The sequence below is a fragment of the Paralichthys olivaceus genome, chromosome 7, assembly GCF_024713975.1.
Source record: "Paralichthys olivaceus isolate ysfri-2021 chromosome 7, ASM2471397v2, whole genome shotgun sequence".
In the NCBI taxonomy this organism is placed as follows: domain Eukaryota; kingdom Metazoa; phylum Chordata; class Actinopteri; order Pleuronectiformes; family Paralichthyidae; genus Paralichthys; species Paralichthys olivaceus.
In genome coordinates this window covers 17,525,462-17,549,033 of record NC_091099.1, presented here as the reverse complement: position 1 = coordinate 17,549,033, position 23,572 = coordinate 17,525,462, and the positions used below count along the sequence as shown (strand labels likewise).

At 39.9% G+C, this 23,572-nt stretch overlaps 4 protein-coding genes across 5 annotated transcripts; 2 read left to right on the top strand and 2 right to left on the bottom strand.

Annotated features, from left to right (window-relative positions):
- Nucleotides 1-836: 836 nt before the first annotated feature.
- tmpob (thymopoietin b) lies at nt 837-7,906 on the top strand. The gene is made up of 6 exons (XM_020079186.2): nt 837-3,855; nt 4,005-4,122; nt 4,992-5,147; nt 5,321-5,442; nt 5,528-5,628; nt 5,980-7,906. Exons 1-6 carry the CDS (start codon nt 3,622-3,624, stop codon nt 6,365-6,367), a joined length of 1,119 nt encoding a protein of 372 aa, XP_019934745.1. The 5' UTR covers nt 837-3,621; the 3' UTR covers nt 6,368-7,906.
- A 1,312-nt stretch (nt 7,907-9,218) lies between these two features.
- ldhbb (lactate dehydrogenase Bb) lies at nt 9,219-14,162 on the top strand. 2 transcript variants are annotated; one of them, XM_069528863.1, is made up of 8 exons: nt 9,219-9,367; nt 11,248-11,384; nt 11,734-11,851; nt 12,343-12,516; nt 12,597-12,770; nt 12,873-12,990; nt 13,084-13,207; nt 13,704-14,162. In XM_069528863.1, the coding sequence occupies exons 2-8, from the start codon at nt 11,256-11,258 to the stop codon at nt 13,869-13,871; spliced, it is 1,005 nt and encodes a 334-aa protein (XP_069384964.1). In that variant the 5' UTR covers nt 9,219-9,367; nt 11,248-11,255; the 3' UTR covers nt 13,872-14,162. The 2 variants fall into 2 exon arrangements, with proteins under 2 accessions (XP_069384964.1, XP_069384962.1); XM_069528861.1 differs by lacking the exon at nt 9,219-9,367 and adding an exon at nt 10,708-10,869.
- Nucleotides 14,163-15,314: 1,152 nt separating this feature from the next.
- On the bottom strand, nt 15,315-17,857 carry LOC109624137 (spexin prohormone 1-like). Its single transcript, XM_069528878.1, has 6 exons — nt 17,736-17,857; nt 16,751-16,822; nt 16,603-16,648; nt 16,316-16,375; nt 15,593-15,679; nt 15,315-15,505 (listed from the first exon to the last, which is right to left on the bottom strand). Exons 2-6 carry the CDS (start codon nt 16,811-16,813, stop codon nt 15,447-15,449), a joined length of 315 nt encoding a protein of 104 aa, XP_069384979.1. The 5' UTR covers nt 16,814-16,822; nt 17,736-17,857; the 3' UTR covers nt 15,315-15,446.
- A 1,449-nt stretch (nt 17,858-19,306) lies between these two features.
- golt1bb (golgi transport 1Bb) lies at nt 19,307-22,669 on the bottom strand. Its single transcript, XM_020079199.2, has 5 exons — nt 22,494-22,669; nt 21,491-21,582; nt 21,215-21,393; nt 21,039-21,120; nt 19,307-19,884 (listed from the first exon to the last, which is right to left on the bottom strand). The coding sequence occupies exons 1-5, from the start codon at nt 22,516-22,518 to the stop codon at nt 19,846-19,848; spliced, it is 417 nt and encodes a 138-aa protein (XP_019934758.1). The 5' UTR covers nt 22,519-22,669; the 3' UTR covers nt 19,307-19,845.
- Between the last annotated feature and the right edge of the window lie 903 nt (nt 22,670-23,572).

Below are 23,572 nucleotides of genomic sequence, written 5' to 3'. Positions count from 1 at the left end.
ACAATGACACTTAACAAAGAACATAAGGGAAAAGCAATACAGTTAAAAAATAATTTATTTTTATATCACATTTATAACAATAATGTATGGGATAGACGATGGACAATCATTTGACACAATGTTGAGCAAAAAAAACGAGGTTCATTAGCAGTTTTCCATATTTTCTAATAAATGCAGTGTCTTAAGGTTTGTGACTGGTGGTCAGAAAAAACAGGAATTTGAATATGTTAATGTTTTAAAAGCAGAATTTGACTCATGTTCCTAGTTGATAACGAACTTCGATAGTGCACATTTCTAAAAAATGAACTCCTTACAAACTAAAGCAGGCTAGAGAGAACATTTGAGTTTTCTGTATTAAATTAAAATTTATTTTAACACTCTGAACCTTTCTTGTGGGGAAACTAAATGTGTTGCTATAAAACTCCAGACCTGCTGATACCCTGATAATGTGTCTCATGCTGCCCTCTTCTGTTATAGCAGCAGTTTTCATCTGCAACATTTGCTCACCACTGCATTCTGCAATATTTAAACCAGGGGTGTAGTAGTGAGAAGAGCAGTGGAAAGGTTAAATTATTATTATTATTATTTGAAAATGTAAGATGAACAAAAGGTTTAACAGACAATCTCTTTCATCTATAACAAAAGAGCCTCTCAGAGCCCCTCTTCATGTCCAGTGTCAAGTTATAAGTTTTAAAAATCTGATGCTTGTTCAGTTGTAAGGCTGCAACTTAAAATTGTTTTAAATACCAAACTGTGAAATATACATGTGGACCTAAATCTGTACTCTCTTGTTCTATTCTTGCTGATAATTTAGTTTTTCACTTTACTTATTTTGTTGTCCATGAGCACATTATCACGTTTTTTTGCACCTATGTGTAGCTTGTGGTAACTGTAATTTATCCTTGTTGTTAACCCGTTAACCAACCATATGTATATATACAGGGGGTCCAAGAGACTATAAATCAGATTTTTTTTTTTAAATTGCAGATGTATTGCTCAGTTTGTATATTTAATACATGTAAATCATTTTATAATGCGATTACTCAAAAAAAAAAACAGTAAACATCCACAATTGACCTGTCAGTAACTACAGATATGAAGGAATAACAGAATCCTAGAATTACTTTCACATCCCATAATCGAAGATAAGGGGAAGTAGCTTAGAGAATAACCTTCGATAGGCTAAACTATCTCACAAACTACAGGCAGATACAGTAGGTTTCTGCAGCTTTTCCCTAAACCAAGTTAATTGCGCTGTGATGAATTCTAACTGAGGTGTTTGTTGACCTTACCTATCACTTCCCTGTTGGTCTTGTTTGCAGTTTTGCAACAGCATACACGTTGAGAAAGAACTACAACGAACAGAGACAAATTACAAACTGTGCAAGGTCCACTTTTGGAGTTTCAGGTGTAAACAGCGTTGCACACTGCTCCTGTGATGGCATCCAAGTGTCCATGGGGAAAAAGTTATTGGCCTGGAGGATAAAGAAAAATTCAAGCTGATTAATAGTATAAAATCAGTGTCTGGCAACTTAACTATAGATCCATTGGCGATAATTAACAATTTTAGAGACTTTTATAAATTGTTACACAAGTCAGAATGTACAGAAAATGAATGTCGGGGGTTACGGACATTTGGATGACACCACAGAGCAGCATGGAGGTATGTAACATCTTTGTCTGTTGTTTTTTAAGGTTTAAAGAAGTGGTCACCAGTTACTTCAATTGTGGATTTGGCTGCAATGCTGTAAACCCCTGAGACTCTAAAAGTGTCTCGTGGACTCAAACACTTCCCCCACCCCTCCATCACCATTGTGGTGAGTAGATAATGAGTACATTTTACTTTTTGGGTGAACTATCCCTTTAATCTGCTATAGGGGGAAAGTACTGACTAACCAGCTAATTGAAGAATCAACCTCAGTTCTGTGTATTGGTTGCCTTTTGAGAAAACAACTGATATACCACTGATCTACAGGGGCCCAAGAACCAGTGTTTGCCCAGGGCCCCATAAGACATCTCTGGGCCCCTGATGGTAGCTGATGATATTAAATGAAAACATTTTAAATTCGAGCAGATTCTCATGAACCCTGTGATCCGTCACAAGAGAAACTGACGCTGTGATAACATTGGTAACAATCAGCTCCAACAAACCGCCATTAACGTCGTTATCTCGTCACTTGATACGACTCGTGTGTGAGGTGGGTGCAGTGGACCAGGGGTGCCCAAATTCTTCCCTCTGGAGGGCCAAAATTTAATCGGGGGGAGGCTCGTGGGCCAAAATTGTAATTTTTCAGTATATTAGGTTAAATATGGGTATAAATAGCATGCATGTGCAAAATCAACACTATCACAAGGTCATTTTGAAAAATGAATGACAATGTTTATTGTGCTTCACATTAATGTTCAAAAAATAATAAATAAATCATAAAATCTATCTTCTTTAAATTAGAAAAATAATTGAAGCACTATGAAATATTTGAAGACAGACATGGAACATTACTAGGCCTTGGGCCTGTATCTTCAAATACAAAGATTTTTTTTTAGTGCAATAAAAGTAACACAGGACAGAGCAGAACATACTCCGACACATTGGAGGTCCAGGCCTATACATTATGATTTGAAGTAGGCCTATCAGTGGGAGACATGAAGCCTGTCCTTGGTTTTTACAAGTCTCTTAATATCAGGCTCCAGCTGACTAACTGACAGAGTGAGAATGTTATGAAGGTGAGAGTCAGATAAAGCATTTCTCAGTTTGGACTTATTAAGATTCATCAGGCTGAATGCCTGCTCACAGACATAGGTACTTCCAAAGAGGGAGAACATCACCTGTGCATGTTTGCGGATCTTGCCATATCTGTGTGCAGGAACAGATTTGTAAAAGTCCTGTAAAGAAAGCTCTCTAAACCGGCAACGGAGGTCTGAATCAGACTGAAGCTCCAAAAGTTCCATTTGAAGCTCCTCACTGACTGCATAACTGTAAACCCCAGTCCGTTACAATATATACAGTGGGTAAGGCGCGGGCCAAATAAAATCAGTCGCGGGCCAAACTTGGCCCGCGGGCCCCAAATTGGGCTGCCCTGAGACGGAGGAAATGTCGCCGGGTGTTTTGTGTGAACCATCATCCGAACGCTCGGCTCGAGCTTCCTTTGTGGCCGCGGCCTGCGTCTCTTCCATTCATAGCGGGCCAATCAGCGCTCGGCATACTGCGGCGCCGCGGCCAATAGCGGCGCTGCTTGTTGCGTGGCCTTGTTGCGACCGCGGACAGACAGAAGCAAGTGCACCGGTGTGAAGCTAAGCTAAGCTAACCCAGCCACGTTACCGCCGGTGAAATTTCATTTGTGCGCCCGCTCCGCTCGCAGCACTCGCGCGTATCTGCTTTCGAAAATTCCGCGCTATCCGGAAGTGTTCTCACCCCGAGGCTAAGAGGCGGAACGAGGCGTTTATTTCCTCCAGCCCGCTTCCCCCCCGCTAGCAGCGGGTAGGCGCCAGTCGTGTTTGACAACAGCGCTGCTCGCTCACGTTCCCGCGGGTGTTGATGTTGTTTGCAGCTGCGGACTGAAGCGGCAAAACAAAACAAAAAACCCCGAACCTCGCAGCGGATTGAGACAAGAAAGGTGAAGCATGGCCGAATTCCTCGCAGACCCGTCGGTGCTCACGAAAGAGAAACTGAAGAACGAGCTCTCCGCAAACAATGTGCCACTTCCCAGCGGAGAGCACAAGAAAGAAGTGTACGTGCAGCTGTACCTGAAGAACTTAACCGTGCTGAACAACAAGCCGAGCCCGCCAACAGACACCTTCTCCAGCGACGAGGAGCTGCCCGCCCCCGTGGTGTCCAACAAGAGCCGCTCTGGGAGAGTAAGTTGTTTTTAGTTTGATGACACGATGGAGCTTTTGGTGGTTCTTTTATTTGTTGATGCTGCGATCGTCTGTATCTTAAAGCGTGAGTCACACTGTGTGAGTAATGGGTTTGGTGGGATTTTTTTAAAACTTGAATTATTCTGCAGAAAGCCACTAAGAAGACAGACAAGCCTCGCACAGCAGAAGCGGAGGTGACAGATCTCACAGATGAAGATCTGAAACAACAGCTGGCAAAGCATGGTGTGGAGTCAGGGCCCATTGTCGGTGAGTACCCGGAGGCATGTCTATCACTTCAGTCATTCAAAGACTAAAAACACAAATGTATAAAACCAACTATCACCTTGTTATGATTATGCACTTCTGTAAACTACATTATACAACTATTTACTTACATTCAAACAGATCTTTGGTTTCTTTTAACGAGTTCATCGAACTTTGTCGTTATTTTCTTGATCATAACTCAAACACCAAATCTATTTTTTTCTTGGCTTCCTAACATGTTTGAACTAATATTAGAGTTGAGATGCAAGTATGAATATCAGTTTTTTTATATATATAAAAAAGTTTACCCTGGCTAAATATAAATACATACGTGGAACTTACTGTTTTATCTCATTTAGATTTTATTTGGCTAGTTTTAAGATAGCTAAGAATAAGAAAATGATATATCAAGATGTTTTTATCATGTAAAAACCTTTGTAGCATTGGCAACTTTGTAAATACATGAATATATTTGTTTTTAAGGAACTTAAAGACCACAGTCTGTACCAAGTAGGATATTTTACAATTGTAAAGTTCAGACATACAAAGCATATGTGGATAATGTTATGAATTATTGTGCCACTGCCAAAGTCAAGTCAAAGTTATTCACAGCATTTGCCTTTGTGTCAGACCACTCTGCTGCAGTATGAGTAGGATAATGAAACTGAAATGCTAGAACAATGCATATAGAAAACAATATCCCCATTATTATAAGTGAATACATTGGACTGAAACCTGCTTTCATGACTGATCCTGAAAGAGAGAGAATATAAATGCAATAACTGATAGGTGCAAATGCATGCATCTGTAAGGTTGCTCATCTTCTTAAAATATGTAACAATATTGTATTTATCCTTGTCCCCGTCGCTCAGGCTCTACACGTAAAGTGTATGAGAAGAAGCTACTGAAGGTTTTGGATGAGCCTCCGGTTGAACCTGAAGCTCCTACAGATGTCACATCTCTCCCCAAGGCAGATACTAACCAGAACGGCAACACAAACTCTGACCACTACAGCGACAAGGAAGATGGTGAGCTCTGACAACACACTGCTCATAATCTTTGTAAATTCCACTCTTTACCCCCAAAAAACATAAATATCCTCCATCATACAAGTTTACCAAGGTTTACCAGGTTACGTTTTGTGAAAACACTCTGTATCCCCCTGGAGCACTGTTTGTTTATATCACCTGTGGTTTTTCAGAGGAGATTGCTGTTCAAGAGGCAGAACCAGAACCAGAGCCCATTCCTGTGGTAGAGAAGCCCGTGAGGAGCAGAGGTAAAGCTCCGGTCACTGCCAGGACCAGCAGCAGACGACAAACCAAGGTGAGGGATGTTTTGATATTCTCCAGCTTGGAATATAAGTTTTTGTTTCCATGTGTATGAACATGTTTCTATATTACATTGACAGGTGGTGGAGGAAGTTATTATCGAAGAGACACCAAAGAAGGCCAGCAAGAGCGTTGTTGAAGATATCCTTGCCAATGAGATAAGCACACCCACAGGCATCAGGTAATTATTGATTTCATACAGCCATTAAATTGACCTTTGACTTGTAGTTTGGTTTTAATTCAAGGTTCAGTCACTAGCTTTTCTAGGGTTTTTAACCATATTTCATGGTGTTATGCAGTGGATGGAATTAGCTTTATTTTCATTGCAACAGATGACACCTCTGAAATAAAAAAACAACTCCAGAGACAGCAGCCTCATCTTTTCCCCACATAGTCTTTGTTGTCAGATTGGACAGTTATCTCATGATCAGCTGAGGAAAATCATCGGATGTAGTTCTACTTTGTCGGTCCTTAAGTCCCTTATTTCTGCCAAGTTAATGTGAAACTTTGATTTAATTGTTTCTCTGATCAGTGCGAGCTGCAGGCGTCCGATCCGAGGGGCGGCCGGGCGACCTGTAAAACCGAGCGAGTACTGGCTGGATGAGTCCCGCGTCCTGCGCAGCGTCCACACTGAGAGCCGCACTTTCTCAGAGTCCTTGTCTCGACCGGGCAGTACCGTCTCTTCAAGGAAACCCTCAGCCCGACGAGGCTTTCTGTCCGTGTTGCTCAAGCTCCTGCTCCTCGTTGTTGTGGGTGGTTCTCTCTACTATGTCTACCAGAACCTGGATGCGGAACAGATCAACACCCTCAAAGGCCTCTTGGACGGCGTCATCGTCCCACTCCAAGGTATTGCAGACAACGCAGCCAACTACCTGGGCATCAGCAGCAGTGCTGGTGCTGCAAAGAGCGCTGGCAACTAAACACCCTCAGCAGTCCCTCGCCATGCCCACATCTGCCTCCCTGCCACAGCACACCACAACTCCAGCAGAAACCTCAACTCACCCCTTCTCTTTTCCTACATGCTCGGACAAAGGACACAGATTTAATCGGAATGAAAACTTTCTCCTTTCTCCGTTCCAGCTTTCCTCCCACCACAAGAGGGAGGTATAACTCAAACCGTGGCTTCTGGATAACACTGTTTTTGTGGCAGTCAGAAGAGACTCATTTTAATGTTGATTTTAACCTGTGAATCGTTTGTGTCTTTGTGCGTACTTAACCCTTCGTCTGTAGAAAAAAGTGCAGAGTGGAGAGGCCAGTTAATTCATGCATGGTTCTAGTTTTTGAAGGTCATACTGTAGTTTCTAATGCTCTGTGCCAGGTGTTTTTCTGATGGTGAAGTGCCTGGACACTGTTAGCACTTAGTGCCCTCCCCTCAAGCACAAAGCAGTGCTACTACTAATACCAGAATGTCTTCATGTGTTTCTCTATGAATTTCAGAATTTGCTCCGTAGCTGTAGACTTAGGTAGAACAATGCATTATTTCTATGGTGCTCAGGTAAATTCAGCTCAAACCTTTTATTGTGGTCTGTGCTGGGAGGAGACACATGGTCAGGTCACATCACTGCATGAGGAAAATCAGCCCACAATTACAACATTTTTTTAATCTGCCAATTCTTGACTCATCTTTTTGTGGGGCTTTATGGCTCTGACTAATAATTCTGGTAACTCTGTATTATCATCATGGGTTTTATTGTCAATAGATGATGAACATTTACTGTACTGTGGCATCTTGTTTCAGCAACCTCATCAATTTGCAAACTACTTTTTTAGTGTTGATTATCTACTATTTGTCTGACATTGCAGTGCTTGATCATAGATTGATTTCTCCAGTCCCGCCAGTGTGTCCATATGAGTTTACATGCTTTGGCTTTTTAGTGCTCTATTGTACTTTCTTTTTATTTCACTCTTTTTGATTAGATCTCTGATCCTTCGGTCCTAAACGCAGGACTGGCTGTTGACGTGCACCCACATAGCCCACCTCACTGATTGCATGTGTCCAGACACTGCAGAATCACGAAGAAAACGCAAGGAGAAAGTAAATCTTTTTTGGGACAATTAATTGGTGTGTTCTCTTCAGAGCTCTCGACTACGTCTGCCTGTGCAAATTAACAGAATTAAGATGCTGTAGGTTTCTCTGGGGTGTGAGGGTTTGTTCACTGGAGGTGATGTTGGGGGGTGGGAAGACTTCTGGGGCATCTTTGTTTCTATTTTCATATTTTTCTAAAGTCACATTTTTTACAGCACATTTTAAGGTAACATTTGAAAGCAATATGTAAAACATGCAAATGTGATACTGTATCTTAATCTGACCCTTTCTGACTTAACACGACTGATTCATCACCAGGCAGCTCTCCCACAATGGACAGAAACGACAGGGGTTATGTGGGTAAGGATTTTGAATCTGTTTATTTATGATAATGTGGGCAGTGTATCATAAAATAAACTTGGTTGTTACAAGACATGTTTTCCTTTATTTTAATTTTCCTAGACAATCCATACTTTGTAGGATTTTTAAAAAGCATGTTAGTCAGATGTTATCACAGTGAATATCATGGTCGCTTTTAATAGTCGCATAATCCGAGTGGGGTAATGCACAAGAATAGAATTTGTTTAAAGTGAAAGCGGACATTAAAAACTTAAGATATTAGTATCATTCTAATCTGATTAAGAAATTTAGAATAGCTTATAACGCCACGAAAAATCACTTATAAATAATTTGCATAAGAGTCGCTGATCAATTCCTCAAGAAAACAGTTCAAGTTGGCCCCATTTAATATAAAATGAATCCATTAAGTATTTAATCGTAAATGTTTTAATAAATATATTAACTACTACTAATGCAGACATGTAAAATTGAAGCAATTCTATGAAAGACAGTAAATATAAAACATGTTTTATTAGAAGCTGGTAAGTTCTGTACAATAATAAAAACTTACAACTGCTTACAACTACATCATAGTGTATTATGAATTTATTATCGGGGGACTTGAAAATGTTTATTGTTTGACAAGCAGCTTGAGGTGTGCAGTAACTGCAGCATCTGGGACGGTCGAGGGGAGCACGCTCTCAATCTAAACTCTTTGTTGCTCAGAAAGTTCTGCAGTCTTTCAAAAAGAAAAAAACAGCCATCAGTTTGTATTTTATTTATTTCACCTGAGCAACTGTAAAAAAAAATGTGTCTTAATGCACTGAGGACCTTGATTTATTTCATCTACCGACTTTGTTTTGTTTCATTGTAGTGCACAGGTTTCCTTTGTCTACATGTTTTCTCTTTGTCTACATTTCCTCCAGGTTCTGAGAGCTGCATCATTATTATTAATTGTGACAGGTCCCCACTCTCCTTCCATTGAATGGAAATATCAAAATGAATGTGGCTGTGGAACAGCTGGTTGTCAGGTCAATTTTATTTATATAGCTCATGTGACAAATTAGCTTCACAGAGTTTAACAACCACTACAGCTTACTGACTTTCACCATTTACATTACTGTCTAAACCAGAGCAGCTCAGAGGCTCCATGTAGCTCCCGTCTCTGCAGGTTAACTGCTGCAATCAGTTTAATGTGAAACGATTTTATAAAGTAGTCATCAATAATCATCACAATTGTCATTTATGTTATTGGAAACCTTTCTCAATGTGTGCATCACATCTGCATCTGCACATCTTTATTATTTAATAGGAAATGCACGTTAGTGTTGTTTTTGCATGCCTGTTGTTGTTGTTCAACATAGCAGCAGGTGACTGTTGGAGTGCCAAACTGAGACTTTGGAGGGGATGGAGAGACTTAGTCAAATAAATCCAGCAGCCTGACAGCACAGCAGGGAGAGGAGAGAGGAGCAGGAGGACACACACACACTCACAGAGAGAATCCTACTGAAGCTTCAGAGACACGACAAGAACTCAGCCGGACGCTCGACAACAGGTGAACAACCATGTTTTCATTTTGTAGCTTTGACAAATCTTACGGAGACAGACTATTCTTTTTATTTAGAAACTTATTTTCTACCAAACAGCAGCTGAATATCTGAGCTCATTTCCTGCTTAACTCACATTAAACTGCAAGTTGCATTTATTTAGTCATCTGTGCATCCACAATATATAAGTTCTGCTGACCATGGTTTAATAGCAGATGTTGACAATAGTCCAGATGCAGCAACAGAACCATCATCTGCATCACTGAGCCTGGACATGTTCATGCTTTCTACACTAGAACAAAATGAAAGTTAAATATAATCAAATTAAAGTCATTCAGGTGGATTATGTGTACGTCTTTTTATAGAGAGGGAGGTGGGTAGCTTCTTTGGTTTCGTTACAAATAGCAAAAGAAATTTACTCAAAAATGTTTGTTCCCTTTTGTAGAAAATGTTTTTAAAATGTAACTTCAAATGAAGCGTTTAAACGTTACACTTTACAGTTAAGTATGTGGGATTTTTGTAAGGAAACCTGCTTCCGTCACTTACATTATAATCTGCATCATCGTCAAACAACTGAACATCTTAACACGAGGTCTCTACATATCTGTGTTTCTATGACATTTGTATTAGAAGTTAATAATGTGACAACACTCCTGCTGCTCGACCATTGAGACACTAACCGTATATATATATATATTCTGCACAATGAAAAGTTGTGGAGGCCACTGTCCCCTCTGTGACCTTGTAGGATAAGCCACCTCATTAACCACTTGTGTTTACATGCTTGAAGTGTGCAATGCTTTCTCTCAGTAATCCAGTGTCACAGGGCTAATGAATGGACAGGATGAGGGGATTATCCAGATGTCTCTGTGTCTAATGTCTCTGTTGTATTAAAACAATTCTAAATATACAATAAACCAAATAATCATTAGCTTTAATTGTATTTAATTCAGATTCTGTTTCTGGATGTTATTTTTAATAGTAATATATATAACATTGAAGTAAAGGCTACTATATTGGATTGTTCATATTTTAGAGACAGTTGTGGTTATCAGAGATTATTTGATAATTTCCTAATAATCAAAAATAGACATCAATTGTTATTGGTCTTTATAGATGACATCTTATTAGGTTATGGTTCATGTTCATCAGTGCTGGTGCGGCAGATGGAGGCTGCGTTAAGGGATTACAGTAACTCCTTCCACAGTCTGCAGTCACTCAGTCAAGTTTGGCATCCGATTATAGGCCACTGCTCCGTTCCCAGTTTTGGGAGGAGAGGGGAGAACGGGTGAGGAGAGGGAGGAGGGGAGCTCACCGGCTCTGAGTCACATGTGCTGCGTGCTGCAGCTGACCGGATACCTGCCTCAGTCTGGAGCACACAGACTTGACAGTGTTGTGGATGCAGGCCACACGCAGCTCTGTGGAAACACACCTCAGGTGTCCTCTCAGTCTGCCATGCTCATCACATGGTGGTATTTATACCTCGCAGCTCGGAGCATCGCCCAACAAAGCAAGTATAACGCTGGTGTTTCTGTGTCTGGCTGCAGTGTGTCTCTGTTGAAGGTGAACTCTGCAGAAGGACAAATGTGACAGAGCTCAGTCACTGGGTTTTCCTCTATTCTTGTAATAAATCTAGATCATGTCTGAGATCATGCATCTATTAGTGCTTCTGAGAAAAGTGTCAGGCTTAATATATGACTCCTGTGTACTCTGACTGTGACGTGCTGTGTCCTGAATGCAGTATTTATGAAGTTTGAGCACGCAGCCTGCTCTCTGGCTGCAGGGATGTGTTCCTCTGTATGAAATGTTCACACACAAACACACAGACACACAGACAGACACACACCATGACTGACTCTTGTTTCCATCCATCATTTCCACTCCTCAGCTTTTAAAATGGCCTCAATCCTGCAGAAGCTCATCACCCCGGTCTTCAGTGGTCCTCCTGAGCCGCCCAGGAATAAAGTGACAGTGGTGGGCGTGGGCCAGGTCGGCATGGCCTGTGCCATCAGCGTCCTGCTCAGGGTAAGAGAGCCCCCCCCCACTGGTTCTGCCTCCACTCAAATGAAACCCTCCTGCCTGCTGCTATCACAGGTTTGGGTAATACCCAGGATCCTTGGAGACTGACCCCGGATTACAGATCTCTTGGTGTCTGATCTGGGTGTTATCCCTGCACGGTGCTGACGAAGGTGTGGTGAAAGAAAGAAACTATTTGTTCAAATCTACCTGTCTGAACAGCTGCAACTACATGTACTGCTTGATCTTATGCATTGATAGTACTTCAACCAGTAACTGAAACAGTCAAAAGCAGATATGTTGCTAGATGAGTTTAAAGTTGGGTGAAGCAGAGTCATGTGACCTCTGGTGTGTGCAGGAGCTGGCTGATGAGCTGGCCCTGGTGGACGTGATGGAGGACAAGCTGAAGGGGGAGATGATGGACTTGCAGCACGGCAGCCTCTTCCTCAAAACTCCAACAATAGTCGCAGACAAAGGTACGTTCATATCCACATCATGCAATAAGTTTAAATCTCATAATTCAGGCATCGAGTGGCCGCCACATTCAAACCACTCCTTGCACGGAGAGCTCCAGCAGCTCACTCACAGACTCCAATCATTTGGAGAATCGTATGTGGGCGGCTTTTAAGCGAAAGTAGGACAAGTACGAGGGCCATGTCAACAGCTGCCAGAGGCAAGGCTGGAAGACAAGGTGCTTGCCTGGGGACTTAGGGTGAAGAGACTTTGCAGGACAGTGTCTCTGGCAGGGAGGAGGAGGAGGAGGAGGACCGTCTATAACAACCCAGAGGCTGCAGAGAAACCCTCCAGGTGGCTCTGGATCAAGAGAATGGATCTGTAGGGGAGTGTGTCAAGGGCACAAGTTGTGGCTTGATCAACCTCGGCTGGGTCTCCTGAGTGAGGGTGGTTGATGTTCGAAACCTCCAGGTACATCATCATACATCACCATCTCTTTCTCCTTCTCCATCAGATTACTCTGTGACAGCAAACTCCCGCATCGTGGTGGTGACAGCCGGAGTCCGTCAGCAGGAGGGGGAGAGCAGGCTGAACCTCGTCCAGAGGAACGTCAACATCTTCAAGCACATCATCCCCCAGATTGTCCGATTCAGCCCAGACTGCATCATCATCGTGGTTTCTAACCCAGGTACCGTCCAACCAACGTTTCCTCACTCGTCTTTTGTGTCTCACTCAAAGACAATGTTTTTAACAGCTCTGTTCAAACAGTGGACGTGCTGACCTATGTCACCTGGAAACTGAGCGGCCTCCCCAAGCACCGCGTCATCGGCAGCGGCACCAACCTGGACTCGGCCCGCTTCCGCTTCCTGATGGCTGACAAACTGGGGATCCACCCCAGCAGCTTCAACGGGTGGATCCTGGGAGAACATGGAGACACTAGTGGTAAGAATGTACGGCTCTAACTTGCCTGTGGGCAAACTGAAGAAAGAAAGAATCACTATCATGTTCATCAGAGGAGTGTGATGGTTTGAACGTGTGTTGTAGTGCCTGTGTGGAGCGGAACAAACGTAGCTGGAGTCAACCTGCAGATGCTTAACCCCGACATCGGCACCGACTGTGACGAAGAGAACTGGAAGGAGACGCACAAGATGGTGGTGGACAGGTAGAGTTCACTTCAGTAACTTCATGATAATAATTATAATGTTGAACTGTTGAACGTTCTGAGTGTGTTAGTATGTTTCTGTGTGTGTCTCAGTGCTTATGAAGTGATCAGACTGAAGGGTTACACTAACTGGGCCATCGGTCTGAGTGTAGCTGACCTGACAGAGAGCCTCATGAGGAACATGAACAGGATTCATCCAGTCTCCACCATGGTGCAGGTAACGTCCACACAATCTGTTTGTCCTACAAGCAGGGTTTCTGTTTTTAATCCCTATCATCCATATATATATTATCATTATTATAAATAATACTAATGATATTAATAATAATACATTTGATTTGAATGGTCATGCCAAGCTTATTGATTTAAAATGTATAAATTGATTATGGTTGACTTACATTTAAATATGAAAACTGACTTTTGTCTGTATGTTCCAATGAATTTTTCTTGAATCATGTTAAAATCTGAGTATAGTTTTAAAATTTGGTTCCCCAAGTGTCTCATTTAATACTTTAAAAATAATGAAATATTTGAATCAGTAATTCTTTCAATTCAAACCTGTGCTTTCAATGATTTTTAACTAACAAAGTTATCTTTTCTTTTTTCCCTCACATTGAGTAAGAATTGAGTTTCTGGCTCTGATCACATGCGCTGACTCTAATCTGTGTTTCATAAAAACACTCTCACACACACAGTGGTGTTTTGATTGACAGGGCATGCATGGAATCGATGATGAGGTGTATCTGAGTCTGCCCTGCGTGCTGAACAGCGGGGGCGTGGCCAGCGTGGTCAACATGACCCTGACTGATGACGAAGTGGCCCAACTGCAGGACAGTGCCAACACACTGTGGGACATCCAGAAGGACCTGCAGGACATCTAGATGACCACCAGGGGGAAATGTAGCTGCACCTCCCCGGCTGCAAATCAGCAACACTCACTCTGCACCTTCAGCTCCACCTCCACCCACTGCTCTCTGTAGAGTCACCGGTGAATGCACAGAGATCCTGATTCAGATTTAGCTGTAGAAGTCAGAGTTTGTTCACTGTTGTTCTCTGGAGACAAAACGTGACGTCAGCTGAGAGAAATGTTCGACTCGACTGTGCTGCAGTGTTGGGACCGTGTGTCACTCATGTTGCTTTGATGTGCAATAAAGTTTGGTAATGCAAGAAAAGCAGCGTTCAGTTACTCTGTGAAAGATCATGTGTTCATACTCATTCCAACATGAATACTTATCTTTAGACTACAACAGGGACTGTTCACTGAAGAAATGCATGTTGGGAAACTGGTTTCTTAATTTAATTATAAAGCGAGTGAATTCTCAGCAGTTGCTTCATTCAACTCAATATTTTTAATTAAAGAGGGCTTTTATGTTCTGACAATAGAGACCAGATATTTTAAGTTGAATTAACTTTATTAACACATGTATGAAAAATTCAATTAGATTCCTGCGTGTTGTTTTTCAATGTGTACTATTGTATTGCCTCAGTTTTAAGGTGAGCATTAGAGAGAAAAGACGTATGGGAGGTTTGGATAACGATGTCATGATGTAGTCATTATCAGACATTATCAGGATGCAGCAGGATACTGTCACCTCATCTAAACAATTTAGATGAGGCGTGGCTTCTTATCTAACCTCAATTGATTTGGCAGAAGATTTAAACTCGTGTTGCAGAACATTAATCCTTAGATATGATATTTCTTCTCTCAAACTTGGATCTGGGTCTGAGTCACTTTTATTGTAAACAAATGTAAAATTAGCTGCAACAGTTCAAGTCTAAATGTAGATTTGTAAATCAGAGTTACATCTCTGTAACTACTTTATTATAAAAGATCATTTAAATGACAGATTATAAAATCTCCATTCAATAATTCTCATGGTGATTTTTTTTTCAATATTTGAATGGTTTCTTTTTCATAAATTGTTAATTCAAGAGCCCTTACATGTACAAATATTCTGATTGATGTTAAAAAAAATCAGGGTGAAACGTTCTGTTCCCCCGATGACCGGTGTTTGACCGATTCACGACCGGGTCCAGCTGCTCTGTCTAATAAAACTCAGTGGGCCGACTCCTCCATTGACCCCTGTGTGGACAATGTGATGATGTCTGACTGTTTAGCCTGGTGTTGATCACTGTGCGGTGAGAATCACATAATTGTCGCCTCAAGCTGACAAACTTTTTTTTTCCCTTGACAAGTTGAACCACAGTAAAAGGCAGAAATCTCCTTCAAGCTGAACACACACTGTAAATCTCTCTGAGGAGAATACAGATAAACACAATAAATTAAACACGGCTCAGAATTTAACAATAAAAGCTCACAGGTAAGGCAGTTTTATTCATCTAGCACATTTAATTTCAATTCAGGTCAGCAACAGTAATGTTTAGATGTATATAAAACATAATAAATACAAGAAAATGCAACAATATAAGAAAAGAAGAAACAACTTATGATGTGATCACAAATAGTTGAAATGCAGCTCCTCTTTGTCTGGATAATCGTCTAATTGGTTCCCACCTGAGGAAGAAAAGACAGATTTGGGAAAATAAACTTATGATAGATGATTGTCAGGAAGCATGTTAGTGACGTCTCTCAGGGTTTTACCTCCTTCCACGGCTCGCTGCAGAAGCTGCAGGAGGACGGATGAGGCCCAGGATAACACCAGTTCATCACCTCTCAGTTTGTGAGTCACTATACAGACACACAACATAAACATTTGGTAAAGAAACTCTACAGTTAAAACATGTTCTAGAAATAAATAACATGCAAACATCTATCACATATATATGAGGAGAGACTATAACTTAAGATCAACCTGATAGTTTCCAATAATAATTGTTCTGAAATATGAAAGCTGACATTAAATTTTACGAGATAAATATCTAGTTTCAGACGAATGATATTTTTATTCCACTTTCTAACAAGGAACTTTTTCTGAGAAATTGAATTAAGGAGTGGATATAATCATCAATTCATATTTCAGTTATAAGCCATTTGTTGCCAGTTTGTTAAACCTCCCTCCGGTTATTAATTCAAAAACAAGTGTCGCCCTGGAGGAAGAAAAACACCAGCGAGAGACATTTCCCAACCTGGCAACCCAGATGTTGTAATGGTTTATTATTGCTTTGTAAAGGATTTGTAAATAATTAAGCAGAATATTATTAAAGCCACTCGTTTAGTTTACCTTTATACAAATATACAGAGAATACTGCTTACACAACTTTAAATTACTGTATGATTGTCTGACAGTGAAACTGAAATGTGATTTATTTATGAATATTTTTAATTGTAAGGAATCTGTATGTCTGCGTTACATGTTAAACTCACCTGAGAGTAAAGTGTCATCTCTGTCTCTGCTGTTTCGCTGCAGCACTGAGCGGTGTCCCTCTGTAAAACACCAACACGGTTTCCTCTCTCTGTGCAGACACTTCACAGCAGCCATCTTTATCATGTAAACAAATCTGCTACTAATCACACTAATGAGGTTTTCATTAAGGAGATAATGAGCTCTAATGAGAGCGATGAGCGACACTTGTGTTTACCGCCTCATGTCAATGTAGCTGCTGTGGAAGAAAACTCAAAACAGAGAAGTTGTGTTGGGAATGTGCTCTTACGTGCTCCTTTCAGGTATAAGATGGCCTGAGGAGTCCAGTTCCTCCTCTGGAAAATCAGTCAGACAACACAACACACGACACAGCATCATCTCACACTGATGTTTCTACACTTTCATTATTAAACCCAGAGATATGAGCTGCCACTCACCTGTGGAGCCGTCCAGCACTGAGTCACCAACGTCACCACAAACAACGAGACTATCAGAGACATCGTTGAACTCTGTAATGACATTCGATTTTTAAAATTCAACAAATTGAATGACTGATAATAATAAAAAATGAGGTACAAACTTATATTTTCCCATCAGTTGAAAACATTTAATTTGTATTTCCCTCATTTTTTTAAAAGAAAGAAGAATAATCTTATATAATCTGCTCCTCTTTTACAAGACATTAATTAGCCAAGCAAATAATCCAATAAAATATATCTAACACTAATGTCCACAGTGTGTATACATTTAATAAATGGTTTATGACAAGTGTACATAGATACAGGACATTTAAAGTGTTGATTAATACACACTTAATACTTAACCAGATCATGTAGTTTCTCTAGATATTGTGATATTTTGATTTATTCTATATTTTAGGTTAATGCAGCTGTGTTGTTCCATATTATTGTCATTAATCTGTTAATCAGCCTCGATGTGTGGGATCCTAAATACTCAACTTAATTACAGTGTAATAAACCACTTTTAATCATGCAAAATGATCAAAAACACAGATTTTATATCAACACACTTAACACACACATTAAAAGTAAAATAACACTAAAATCAATGAATTAAAATGTGGCATATATTCATACAAGCAAACTAAATGTTTGGAGAAAGTGAAAGTGTTAATAATAATAATAATAATAATTTATATTATCTATCATCACCACTTCCCTTTATATTGCAACTAAAAGTGCAAAACATTTGGTATAAATATATTTTAGACCATCTGTTAAGGGTCTATATTCTACATTCAGATTGTAAATATTGGTCCTTCAGGTAAAAAGTATAAATATATAAAAAGATTTAAATTCACACGTGAAGAAAAATCATAACTCATATCTGGTGAATGGAATAAGAAAACAACATCAATAACAACAACTAATAATAATGATAATAATGATATTATTAGCTTACCGTAATTTACTCTCCTGCTGGCTGCAGTTTGTGTTTAAATGTTGGATTAGTGCTCCTCTCTTTGATTATTTAACAAAAGAATCCCCCTCATCACCAGCGTCAGTGATGGGGCTGATGTTGAACTACATCACGTCACACATTAAACTGTATTTCAGCTGACGAGGATGACAGGTGCTATCAAAACTGTCGCTGCTCATTAACCACACACACGTCTGATTCTGAAACTTTGAAGTCGCTCATTAAAGCAGCAGCAGCTTCACTGGGTCACTGTCGACACTTCGAGACTTTATGAATGGAGCTGACGTGATGACAGCTTGTCTGTGGGCGTAGACACCTGCAGGACGCCTCAGGCTGGAGGTCGTGTAAAAGCTGCAGATATTTCTCAATTTATTGATGTTTTCTATAAAAAGAAGATGCCTGAGTCATTACCTGTCTACTGCAAAAGTAACTTTTGTACATCGAGTGCTGAAGGATTTATGTGAGTTCAAAACACAAGTAGCACTTTATAACACAGCCCGACATTCAGAGTCGTGAACAGAGAAGGCAATGGACCCACCAACCTCCACACCCAGAAAAGAAAACAAATAAATGTGGTTACTTCCACCATGTTGTGTTCTGTCCATTAGTTTGTTTGTCAGCAAAACACAGAACTTGGTGGGAGGATGGGACATGGGTCAAAAAAGAAACTGTTACATTTTGGCAAACCCTGGATTTTTTTTCCCACTTATTTTTTGACATTTTCTCTGATTTCCCTGTGAATCATGTATTCAGGCGTGTTTATCAGTCTGATATTTATGAGTGTATGATAGAGTGTTCGTTTTGGCAAGGTATGCAAAATCCTTGAGGTAATTTTGCATCTGTTTGTAGATCTTTTCTGATGCCCCGCTGTTGTCATTTTTTCGCTCATGTGTTTTTTCGCTCATGCTTGTAGTAGTTGTCCATCTGTCTGCAGTCAGTATATGTCCCTCAGGGGAACAGTGGCCCCCCAAACCAATATGGATGTATGGGGGCCTCTGCAGATAAAATGTGAGTACCGATACCAATATTTAGACATATGAATTTTCTTTTTTTTTAAAACAGCAATAATTCCAAAGATGTTGTTATTAAACCTTTAAGACAAAGAAATGTAACCAAGGCTTTTTACAGTTTTCTTTACAGTTTAACCATAAACTTTATTAAAGGTTCAGTGTGGAGAATGTGGTGATATTTAGTGGTGAAGTTGCATGTTGCAGCTGAACACCCCTCACCTCACCCTCCCCTTCCAAACATGAAGGAGAACCTGTGGCAGCTTCTGTTGTCATAAAAACTCAAGTGTTTAGTTTGTCCAGTCTGGACTAATGTAAAAAAGAGTGAGAGCAACTTTGTTGTAAATACAGTGGGGAAAAAAGAATTCTACGAGGAGCAGATAAGTAACAGTTGTATATTTCAGTGGAAATGAGAATTATATTTTAACTTTTGAGTATTCCAACAACTCTGGGAAACAAAACCTTGTACCATTGTGAAGGAGTAAAAAGGTAAAACAGACAAACAAACACATTTAAAACTGTTAAGACAAAAAAAACCACAAAAAATGTATGAAAGTCAGTTTATTTCAAGTTTGAATTTACAAAAGTTACAGTAAAACATCTCCACAACAAGATTCTTCTACCTTTAACCAACAACACTGGAGGTTTCTTCGCCCCAGTGACATTTAGCTCCACCTCATCACGTAACGTACAAAACTCCAGTAACACGTCATAGAAAAAAAGCTCTCAGTGAGTGTTCAGGCACGATCTGCAGGAGTTGCTGCTGTAAAAGGCCCCAGACTCTCCTGTGAGTTAATCCAGTGGTCCCACATTTTCAGTCCATAAATATCAAGACTGGAATGATCCAAAAAAGGGAGACCTGCTTCCAACCTTTAAAATAAAAACATCTATCCTGGTAACTTTGTCCAAAACTGTTTCCATCCGACAGACGAAACTTCCCGTCAGTCAAATGTCCACATACGAACTTTGTGCAGAAAAATAAATGATGATTCACAGTCATCGAGTGGCAATGACCAAAATATACAGTAACCGTTAGAAGCTACGATAAATACTGAAACTCTCCTCCAATAGGAAACAACCCACTGTTATACCATCGTGTTGCTCTCACCAATTTTATCCACCAGCTGAAAATGAAAAAGACAAAACAGGGTTAGTTACAGGCCACAGAGAAAATACACACACAGATGTAGACTGTATATTTTTAAAGATGATAGAAATACTATGCACTAACTCTCTGATAGATATAATAACCTCCAAGGAGAATATGTTATCGCCTCTGTCCTTTTGCTTTTTTGCTGATCACGTCATACAAAGATTACTTAAGAGATTTCCATGAAACTTGGTGGGAGGATGAAATGTCTCTGAACATTATGAGAAACATATTTAACATTTTCATTGTTTTCCCAGGGAAAGACTCTTGGATCAGGCATGTTAAGGGGACTTATATCAATAAGCGTGTGAAATTCAATGCAGCTTGACTGAAATTTAACAACATTCTAGTTGTGTCTGTCTTCACTTCAGATAAAAAACTTTAAATCGTTCAATACAATTCTGCTTCTCCTTTAGTTTACAATTGTTTTGTACAGACTTGGTTCTGAAACAATAAAAGTGTTTCTCTGAAGAGGCAACAGATTTGTAAAACTGTGCTGAGACCAGTAGTGTGTCACAGTGTATCACATTCAGCACAGAGCTACACTGAGTGGATCATGTTGAACACTGACTGTCTTTATGAACCTGTGAAGGCCTCACACACTAACAGATTCAGAGGAGAATCCCATGAGGCCGAGTTCACAACAACAGAGACACTGTGCTGAAGAGGCACGAGAGAAAAACACTCACATTTCAGTCACAACCTACCTGTTATATTTGATACACAATTCTACTATGTGTAGACAAAGACATATCTCAACTGTAGCTTCTTCCACAGACGTTAACTCTTTCTCACCACGATGAAAGGTTCAGAAACCACTAAATTATATACAGGTCATATTTGCCTGGTTGTAGATCATAGAAATAATAATCTATTAAAAAATAATGGTATAACTAATAGTAACATCAACAAGAGTAGAGCACATTCATCTTTTAAAGTGAATATTTAAGTCAGCTCAGCTTCAACTACATGAACAACTTCAGTTAAATTCAGATTTATTTGTAAAGCAGTTCCCACCATGAGTGGGCACGTCCAGCAGAACGTGATGAATCCTCAACTCTGTGAATCTCTAATCATTTAAATGTATGCTCATTTTTTCATGGTTTAATTGCTCAACGTGATACTCACAGTACTGATCCCTGGTAAACTGAGCAAAGAGCCGAGCACAGGAACTCGTCTGATGAAGCCCACTGCCACCGGGAAGAATCCCCTGTTACACAGAATGAGGTGAAGGGGAAATCAGTTCACATTCATTCAAGAATATGACAAAATGACGAGTTTGTTTTCTGTCTGCTCCAGCTGACCTGAACAAGAGGAAGAAACCGTAGATCTCCAGAACGACACCGACGATCGGCCAGCCGATCAGAACCACCAACACTCCTCCCAGGAAGAAGCTGGTGGCTTTGAATTTGTGTCTCTGGAAGAAAAATCTGAACGTGCGTTCCAGGCCGATGACGAAGGACAAACCAGAGACGAACAGAATCTGAACAACAAACACAGAGACAATCACGGGTCAAGACATCTTTCAGTCAACACAAGGGAGATGATTGACAGTGTGTTGAGATAAGTGATAAACTCACATTTCCTATGGCGAGGAGAGCTTTATCGAAAAACAGCATCATCCCGAAGAAGAGGAAAAACACGCCAAACCCTGTCAGCCCCATGCCGATTTCTGGAGACGTTAAGAGACAAAAGAGTAGTTGGAGCTTACACATGGTTATATCATATTACTATTATCAAAACAAAAATGTAACTTCTGTAGTCAAAGCAACAGCTGTGGAGTATAACGAGGAGCATGACAGTTTTCAAACAATGGATAACAGAACTCTGAGCAAAATGTGGAGTGAGCATTAGTCACTATAAAACTTAATGAGTAGAACATAAATAAAACTAATGATTAAACTCATAAGCGGTTAACTAACTGATCTTTTTTCCCAATTAATCAATTAAAGCATGTCTTCTGACTGATCATTTTGTCTGTCCAATAGTTAGAAATAAGAACGCTGCCATCTTGTGCCAAACACGTAATTTGGAGCCAGAGTCTGTGCAAGAACATGACCAACTGTTAATCAGAATCAGTTGTCAGTCATGATGTCTTTATTAAAACCATCTTATCAGGAACAAGCACCTGAATGAAAATCTGTGTGATAAAAAAAAACTAGCCCTGTGCTCACTGGGCTCTTCCAGTAATCCTTCCATAGCGAGGACCATTGTATATTTATAAACAAAGTTTTATTGAATGAAGGAACTGAATAAAAACTAGGAGCCTGTATGAACAGTATAATGGAAACAATATAAAGTAAAAATACAATGTAATAATGAAAATGTAGCGTAAAAATATAATGAAATAATGAAAACATATAAAGTAAAACATATAACATGTTATGAATACATATAACATAAAATATATATAAGTTATTACTACTTTATTTGTAAACTTTATTTTAATACGAGTTGCAATGACGTTGATACATGACGTCACACTGCTCTCAGCCAATAGCGTTTGGGCTCTGATCCTCACACATGAACCGGATTGAAAAGGTTGGAGAAACAAAGCAGAGAAACAGCTCGAGCTGAACTTACTCTGAGAGTCTGTGAGAGAGATCATGGTGACGTCAGTTGGAGAGACGATCAAAGCACTTGAAACTCAGCGGATCAAAGCCGCTGATTTGAACGTTGAAGCTCACGAAAGTGTTGATGCCTCCGCAGCAGTGGAGCAGCGGTTTGTTCCACAGACACGTCCCCCACAGCCACGTCATGACGTTATCCGGCAAAGATCGTCTATGAAAGGAAGCTGCTTGTTTACAACCTGCACTCGTGTTTGTGCTCAAACTTTAATTTTGTTTTATTAATCGCATTCCATTTATTTTCATCTTCATTACTTCGGACTTTCTTCATTGATTAAACATTATTTGTTACTAGTACACCTTATTACTCATTAAGAAGCTCTGATCAGAGCCTCTTTATTTTATCTTTATGGCATTCATGCTTGTGGTTGGAATAAATTACCTTCAAATATCAGTTCCATAATCTGTTGTGTTTCCTTCATTCCTTACTTATTAACAGTTTGGTCTATTTTTTCTCTCTTTTTTTCTCTGTCTAGTCTAAGGTTGTAACTTCTGTCTTTACTTATTTCTGTCCCTACTTTATTCTCTTGTTTGTTTTGTATCTGCTGTGTGCTATATTATTGTCCCTTGCTTTGTTTGTAAATGTTTGGGGTCTTCTCTCTCCAGTCAAAGATACGTACATCTTCTATATAAGTGTAAAATATTGAAAGAATATAACAGGGTAAAAAAAAAACACTGAAAGCAGTTATAACAGTATACAATAGTAGCAGTAAGAAAATGTGTCAGTAACATAAATAACTGTATACAGAGAATAACATGGTACAAAACATTTGAATATATAATGAACTGATATTGACAAACCACTTAAAGCACATGAAGTAGTTCAAATTGTCTCACTGATCTGCCACAATAAATTTGTACAATATCACATCATTAATTACTGTATACGTAATTAATTACTGTATATTTGGAGGTGTGTGCAATGTGGTGCACCTTGATCGAATTTTAAGGAGATTTCATTCATAGATGTAATATAGTTAGGCAGCAGCTAAACGGGTACAGCCCATGGGTGAGCCATTTCCTGTTCTTTCTGCT